Source organism: Melospiza melodia, chromosome 14 (assembly GCF_035770615.1).
Source record: "Melospiza melodia melodia isolate bMelMel2 chromosome 14, bMelMel2.pri, whole genome shotgun sequence".
Taxonomy (NCBI): Eukaryota; Metazoa; Chordata; class Aves; order Passeriformes; family Passerellidae; genus Melospiza; species Melospiza melodia.
The window spans coordinates 15652538-15661145 of record NC_086207.1 but is presented as its reverse complement, the minus strand read 5'-3'; the positions used below and the strand labels follow the sequence as shown (position 1 = coordinate 15661145).

General features: G+C 45.1%; 1 protein-coding gene across 1 annotated transcript; it reads right to left on the bottom strand.

The window, feature by feature from the left end:
• Positions 1-615: 615 nt before the first annotated feature.
• Positions 616-8329, bottom strand: CNOT8 (CCR4-NOT transcription complex subunit 8). Its single transcript, XM_063168906.1, has 7 exons — positions 8261-8329; positions 6837-7036; positions 5443-5636; positions 3903-4064; positions 3012-3156; positions 2270-2380; positions 616-1943 (listed from the first exon to the last, which is right to left on the bottom strand). The coding sequence occupies exons 2-7, from the start codon at positions 6951-6953 to the stop codon at positions 1794-1796; spliced, it is 879 nt and encodes a 292-aa protein (XP_063024976.1). The 5' UTR covers positions 6954-7036; positions 8261-8329; the 3' UTR covers positions 616-1793.
• Between the last annotated feature and the right edge of the window lie 279 nt (positions 8330-8608).

Here is an 8608-nt window from a genome sequence, read left to right as displayed (position 1 = left end):
CAGTACAGTAAAGATAATATTGTTTAAGAATTAAAAGGAGGAGTAATGGATTTTTAGATCAAAAGCTGTTCCAGATTCTTCCAGCCAAAATGCAAACTTAAATTCTGACAGATTTCCTGCCTCAACCTGAGTAAAGCCTCAGAACAACTTCAAGAGCAGCAGGTGAAAGCCAGGGGTTAGACTGAACAAGATCACTGATTAAACACATCTACAGAGGCAGTGTTGCCACCAATTTGAATTTGCTCAATTCCTTACAAAGCACCTGAAAACCAGGCAGGGGAGCCAGTGCTTCACCAACCTGCCTTCCTGCACTTAGAGCAGCAACCACTGGAGTTTAGATGAGCAGAAAACTTCATACACAAGTTTGTCCTTTTAAGTGACCACTCTGCAGTGCAGGAATACTGCACCAGAGTGAGCAGCAGGGAGAGAACACAGCTCTGCCAGAGCTCCTCAGCTCAGCTCTCCTCACCTACTGTACAAGAAGCTCCAAAGACATTTCACTAAATGGCAAAGGAAACAAACTTCAGCATCTTCAGGCATGTATCTCCCAAATTCAGATTCCAAAGCCTCAACTGTGGAAATTCTAGTGCTTGATGGAAAATCCAAAACAAAGCCTGGTTTAAAAAAATTTATTTTACAAAAAATAAAAACTAGTCTTTACAAACATTTCAAATACCAGCTCTAAACCTCAACTCTTTAATATTGGATTAAGCTTGTTCAAAATGCCAGACAAAGTCTTAAAAATTTTTAAGTTTGACATGTCCAAAAGGGTTTGTTCTTTTAAGAAATGTCATTACAGAGCTGTTAAAAAAATACTATAGAATGTTTTTCAAAGTCAGAATCCCAAGTTCTTCATCCTCTTAACTACTTTTCAGGTGTTTATAATGAAAAAGACCCAGAAACTCAGGGAAAAATAATCAGAAACTGTTTTACCTGTTAAGCATATTGTAAAATTAGGGGCTGGAGAAGCAGGGGTGAGAAGAGGAACAAAAATTTGTCCATGCTGACTTAGTTGTGTTGCACGAGATGAATAAAATGTGTAGGTTTAAGTTGAAGAAAACTGAAGTCATAGTATTGGTCCAATCCCCTGTCAAAGGTGAACTTTTGGGCCTCTGAGTGTATTTCCAGAACAGTTCCCTTAATACCCGTAAGAACAGAGCTGAGGCTTAGCATGGGTCAAAGCAGTAACAGAGAATTAGAAACTAAGGAGTGCTGATCAAATCAGCTCCATTAATCTCCATCCCCTCTGTTGTTAAAGCAAATCTCTGAATATTTTTAGCTGCAAGGATCATTTTTAATGTTATCTGTTCCCAAACCTCTGCAGTGATCAAAGGGAGCAATTTCCACAGACAGATAAAATAAGCAACACATGAGGTGAAGCTGTCACCCTCACAACATGCAGAAGTTTTAAAATAAGCTTTATAAAACACAAATTGCAATGTCTGTGTCCATTTTCACTGCATTTCCCAACCCTCAGCTCTACCCAATATTCTACAGGTGAATCTTCCTTGCAGATTCTGTACAGTAAAAAGAGGAAAAAACCAGAGGTATACACAGTAGATTCTGTCCTTTGCCCTTGGTATTAAAAATATAGCAAACCACAAATGCTGGCATTAGGAAATCAGTCAACTCTTCTGGGTTTCAAAGGAAAATGCAGCTCTTCAGCAAAACTGCAAGGCTTGGTGCAGCCTGTGTACTGGAGATGCTTTTTGTTTGAGATACTGTTTAGGGAAAATGGTTGAGGACAGCAGCTGCCAAAATAGTAAACATGTTCTGCTGAGGGGCACCGCTCATCACGGCTGCATGTTGTTGATAATGGCCAAAATGCTCATTTTCTCTTGGGCTGAGTCCACATCTTCATTTTGTTTCTGAGCCACTCCTGTGCCAAGGCCATACAGTCGTCCGCAATACTTTGCATCATCAATTGTATCCTCAAAAAATAACTGCAGATTAAAAAAAGAGAGAGAAACAGGTATTGTTTAATTAGGCCTCTAAATCAGAAAACATCCAGTGTTAATTAACAGCTCATTTGCAATCAGCCACCTCCAAGATGGAGTGCACAAATTAAAATAAGCAATGAAAGGGGAGTAAACAGAACAAGTCTGTGCCAAAATCAGCACAGACTTTGACAAACTGTCAGCAATTCCTATTCCTGACGGTTTGAAGTGTGATGGCCACAAGGCTCAAAAATCCCAAACTAAAACAAACAACACATTATACACGTTGACATTTATGGACAGAAAGTGGAGAAGGAAGAACACTGCATTACCTCTTTCATTCTGAAAAATGCCATTCCTGTGAGGAGAGAGTCTGATCCTGCCTGGTGTTGTCGTCCAATTCGCTGCAAATCCAGCTGGTCTGCCACTTCCTGAAGGCCACCCTGCAAAGAGAACAGAAGAGAATTTATTTTGGAACATTTATTTCTTGCCAAAATTGCCACATTTCTCCAAAACACGAGGGCAAACAGGGTATGATGGACCAATGCAGATCCCAGCAGTACCCACACTCCAGCTGGGAGTGAAACACAGAGGGAAATGGTGTTCAAGAGTGCACAAATAACTCTCCTCAAATTTAGGTGCCTTCTTTGCCTGCTGCAAATACTTGAGATAACTGTGGGTACATTCATGGGTTACACAAGCTGGGCCTTTCCCTCCCTTTACTCAAGGCTGTGATTCAGTAGATAAATTACTTTCAACCCTCTTACCAGTTAAGCCATGGAATATTTCATGTAAAAGAAATACCACTGCATGGGAAACATAAATATGCTGAATTATAATTAGCCTCTGATAAACAAACCAGAAGGCTGTGGCAATGTCCCCTTTATAATAAACACATTGCTAAGTCTGAAACTGGGGAGGGCAGGATCCAAACTGTGTCTCAGGTGCTTCTCTGTCACTACTTTTATACACATTCCCATTTTAAGACAACATGTGCAGCAGTTCTGCCACCGGTATTCCTGTGCATGCAGAGTGTTGGTACTCATCACATGCTTGCTGGGGACATAAAAGTACCTTGAGGTTTTTGCAGCTCTTCATTAAGTACTTCACATCATAGATAGATGGGAAGAAAAGGTTTAAGATATGGAAAAATTCATGTTCCTCTTCTGGTAACCTGGAGTCTGTCAACAACTTCACCATGTAGCCAAAGTCATAACCACTGAAAACAAAACCATAGAGAAACCAGGTAAGCAGGCAGTACTAAAACCCAAGGTACTGCACCTTGTTTTTGAACAGAATTTTACTTGCTTTGCCTTTCAAGCCTTAACATTTTCTGACATTCATAAAACTCTAGATCTCAGCCAGAACTCATCCTGATTTTCTATGTCAATGCAGGACTTTGGAATGCCCCCCAAGTGCCCTCACTAGCCTTTTGTGGAGCAGCTAAGCCATTGGGAAGAATACACACTTCTTCCCAACTCTCTATATTTCTGTAGCTAAGGGCAATACAGAAAAGAAGGAAACCCTGCAAGTATCTGTTGACACAGAAGGAGGTAGTGCCAAGTCCTTTCATTTGTGATACTGTGCTGGACCAGAGGCTTCCTGATCAAGTTGGTTGAAATGCTACAAGAAAGATATCTTAACCACACAGGTGGAAATTCAGAGCACCACCAATATTGTAAAGAAGAAACAAAATCCTTTACAATGCATTTACTAAGTGCAGAAATCACATTTCAACTTCTTCAAGAGAGGGAGATGGCAACAGCAAAAGGATTCAGAAGCAGTCAGGAAGTCAGACCATGAAGTGTCCTCACTTCTTAAACTTGGCCTTCATATCCTGAAGCTTATTTTAAGAACTGCAGGATTGATAATTTTTCTCCTTAAAATCTGTCAATCTCCATGGAAAATGCAGAGAATTAAGAAGAGATTTAACAGGGTCAGGGAGCATCCTGGACCTGGACCCACCTGTGGAAGGACAGCCATTTCACACTGTCACTGAGGACGACCCCCGACGTCATCAGCAACTCAGCAAAGTGCAGGGTGTCAATCCCTTCCTCTTCATGCTTCTGGAACTGCAGCCCAGAGCTGGCAAGGAGGTCTATGGAATCCTGAGAGTACATGTCTTCCCTGAAGGAAAAAGAAAAAAAGCAAGTTTGCACTCAGGGTGCTGCCAAGACAAGCTCATTTTAGAAAAATTCTCCCCACACTATGTCAAGAATTGGATTAACCAGTAGGATACTTCTGGGTGTCAGTTTGTCCCTCTAGAAAATTCAAACTGGCTCAGTTTCAACACCACTGCAGCCTCCTACAGCTGTAACAAGCTGTTCTATGATCATAACTAGTTAACACTTCCATTGCTTGCGCAAATTCCAAAGATTCCAGCTCCATAACTGACTGTTTTGAACAATGTCCCTTCTGCAAGGTGAAGGGAAACACCACAGATGAGGCCCAGAGGAAAGGGGAGTTCCCCCAAACAGGAAGATGTGCAGCTCTAAAGCACTGACCATCATTCCTGTCTACATCTTTCCTTTTCACTCCATAGCATGTACCACCTTATCAGCACCTCCACCTCCATCTTGGGGAGTAAACAGAATTGCATCACCCTTGACTCAGGAAGCAGGACAAGAATGATGTGCTTGGTGGAGAGATGAGCAAGAACCTGACCTCTTTACTGGTTTGTGTCATTTGAGGGAGAGGAAACAGAGCCAAGTTCTATCAATCAAGTGATCACACAGCACTTCACTCTGATTTCAATACTTATAAGAGGCTCACAAATTTGTGGAGTAAATAGTGCAACTTTTGGGGTCAAGAACTGGATGATCTGCACATAGTAGCTACAAATTTTTGTAATGCTTTCCAACGACAGTTTCATAAAAATTGATTGATTTCCTCTACATATGTGGTTTTGCCAGATAAACCCTTTCTTTATTTCCAGACAGCTCTAGTGGTAATTATGCTGAGTTTATCTTTCTAATTACAGGGGAAGGGATAATGAAACTTGTTTCAGCTGCAAGCCAGGATATTACAGTATGGAGGAGACAAGAACTGCCACACTCCATTTAACAAGATTCATTCTGAACAGATGTGATGATTACACCAACATGCTTTTAGATCCCAGCTTACACTTAAGCATGGATTTGTAAAGAAGTCTTTTACTTTTTGATGAGAGCAGCACATCCATTTATTTCTAGCAGAAAGAGATGGAGTTTTACATATATATATATATATATGAAGTTTCAAACATTGGTCCAGAAAAAAATGGCACACAAAATTATGAAGAGAAAGGGTAATAAGGATAGAATTTTAGAATTCTAAATTTTAGAATTTAGACTTTGACCTCCAGATACACTGTTAACTCCTGGCACTTCAAAATAGGTTCCCACATAGTCAATACTAGAATCTGGATCCTTATTGCTCAGAGGCAGCCAGCAGTGATGAGCACATGGACACTGACATTTGCCAAAGCAGAAGGAACAGGAAATTAATGCCAAGCCCAAAGACTCACGTGAGGTTGAATTTGAAGTTGAACTGCCAGGTGTTAATGCCAGAAGGATACTCCCCCTTCTCATTTGTGAAGGTGAGGCCCAGCTGGATGATCTTCAGCAGGTCGACGTTGCAGCGCAGGAGCTGGTACTGGTAATCGATGGAGCTGCGGAATTCACCGATCGGCCTCACCACCACGCCCGGGAACTCCGTGTCCTGGCACAGAGGGAAAACTCAGCTTCACCAGGGATTCTCTGGGAATCAGGGCAGCCCAGACAGTGAAACCCTTCCCTGCTTCTGAGGAACACTCAGTGCCTACATTAACAAAAACTACTGTCACACAAACACACCTCAGCAACAGCAGCCGACTGTTAGATGAAAAATCATCTTTTGGATGAAGAACTTCTTACTCAGGCAGGGACTGTGGGCTGTCTTTGCTGAACACCAAACTGCCACACTGCCTCTACCCTCAGATTGGGGCACTGAGCTTCTCCTGATTACACACAAAATCCTTCCCAACAAACCCAGTGCTGTGCACCTGACACAATCTCTCCCTTGCCCAAGAGGTTTATCTGTCTACTCTTACAGCACAGTCACCCAAACAAACCCTAAGAACACTTTCAGTGAGACTGAAAAGCAAAAAGTTCATTTCTCATTGACAAATGTTAACAAAAAAATTCATATTCACCTTCACAGCTGAATCTGACACCAAAATCCCACACATTCTGCAAAGGCACCTGTCTTTTGCCACACTTTTAATAAGGACTCTTCATAACTTGAGGTTCAGTGCTCCTAAGCAAAGCTGGCAGAACTTACAGCATCAGAGCTAAAACCAGTTCTTTATCTAACACACTGGGGTGCTGCCAAGCAGATCCAGACTTGTAAGAGCAGGAGGAGATTCCTCCCACCTGGGGGAGAGTATGCTCTTCTTAAACAAAGCTTTCTGAGCATATTGTCTTATCTACAGCCAGAATATTTTTCTTCCCTAAGAATCAACATCTGCCCTTATTAGAAAGGAGGCAGCTCAGCTGGCTGGCAGTCACTTGCAGGCCTTTTAACCTCCAGTCCCATGGCATCTTTTATAATCAAAAGGAGAAAAACAATCACAGGATTTAAACCCAATTGTGATTTGTTTCATTTTCCTGTTGCATAAACTAATACACTATCAATAGCTAAATATTAAATAAATTCAGGTTTTTAAGTTGGTCTCCTCCTCCCCTCCTTTCACTCAATCCATACTCAGCAGTGCTTAGATTAAATTCTGGAAAGCTACCAAACAGCTTTTTATTTTTTCACTTCTTCTAGTTCAGTTTGACTGAGGGTGGGGAGAAATCATTTCTCACCCAAGAATCAACTTATCCACAACCCCAAAAAACCTCTTGACTAAGGGAATTAGGTCAAGTATAAAACATTTACCATGGCAATGTAGCTGTAACTCAGGACAATCTCTCGAATTTTCCTCATCTCCTCCTCCAGGTTGTTGGCCCATACTTCACAGATAACCTGGCTGTTCTCTGCAAGGGCTGCTGGCATCTTGCAGGGACCAGAGAAAAGGCAGCTGATGCTGAACTCCAATGACAGTGCAGGATCACAAGCTGTGCAATCTTATCAGTGTGCTGCATTAAAGAGATAAATAAATATGTTTTAAGTAAAGGAAGAGTGACATGTGAAAAATGCTCTGTAGGAGTCAGTCACTTCCATTTTCACCTTCAAATAACCCACTTAAAGTTCACACCAAATTTTCTTGCTTTATCACTTTCTGTAAATATGCTGAATGAAATCTAGAGCATCTTTTCACAATATAATAGCAGATGCACAACCAACAGTCCAGTTATTTATGTAAAGAATCATTATCCCTATATTCCTTTTCCTGGCACAAGCTTTGACACTTTGGGCACAAGATGTACAGGCAGTGAATCCTCATCTGTAACCCTCAACTATTTCACCATCCCTGGAAGTGTTCAGGGCCAGGCTGGATGGAGCTCTGAGCAACCTGGGCTAGTGGAAGGTGTCCCTGCCCACAGCAGGGGCGTGGAATGAGATGATCTTGAAGGTCCTCTCCAATCCAAACCCCTCTGTGGTTCTGTGATGAAGATAATTGTTTAAACACAATAACAGAATGCTTTAGAGAGAACACTCATGGGCATGAGGTTTATGGGTATGAATATCTAAAGGAGGGTGCCAAGAAGATGGAGCCAGGCTCATCTTGGTGATGCCAGGACAAGAGACAATGGGCAGAAAGTGATGCAAAGGAAGTTTCTCCTGAACACGAAGAACATGAGCAGGGACTGGACACGGGAACAGGCTGCCCAGAGAGGTTTGGGAATCTGCCTCAATGGAGATATTCCAGAACTGTCTGGACTCAATCCTGTGCCACACGCTCTGGGACGGCCCTGCCTGAGCAGGGAGGTTGGACCAGTGACCCACTGTGGTCCCTTCTAACCCATGTGGGATTCTGATGTACTGGGTCAGGCTGCAGGGGGGTTCCCCTGGCCCAGCGGCAGTGGCAGCAGTGGCACAGCCCGGCTGAGCCCCTTTCCCACAGTAACACCGGCGAACCGCTCCCAGGCGCCTGCAGGAGGGCTCCGCCTCAGCCGGGCCGGGCCCGCGCCGCAGTTACCGGGAGCGCACCGCCACAGCCCGGCCCGGCCCGGCCCGGGGGCACCTCAGGGCCCCCTCACAGCCGGGGGCGGCCGGACGCGGCTCACCGCAGCCAGGGAGCGGGAGGGCCGCTGTCCGCGCCACCGCCCCCCGAACCCCAGCGGCAGCCCTGCCCCCTCATTGCCCGTCCCGGTGCCGGTGGCGCTGCCTGCCCGCCCGCCCGCCCCGCTCCCCGGTACCTCCCGGCAGCCGCGGCCGGGACGCGCCGCTCTCGCCCCGCGCAGCCGCGATGGCTCCGAGTGGCCCCCGCCGCGAGGGGCGGCGCTTCCGGGTCTCGCGCCGCTTTGCCTCTCGCGAGAGAGAGCGAGACATGGCGGAGCGGGCGGCGCGCGCGGCGGGGCGGGGCCGGGCGGGGGAAGGGGGCAGGTACGTTACTGCGCGCGGCCGCGCTGCCCGCACTGCGCATGCGCCCAGTCCTAGCCGGCTCGTGTTTCTCCTCCTCCTGACCCCCCCCTGCAGTCTAATGGGCTCGCCCGGGTTCCGCCCCGCGCTCCAAATGGCGGGCGAGTCCAAACTCCGCGGGAGGG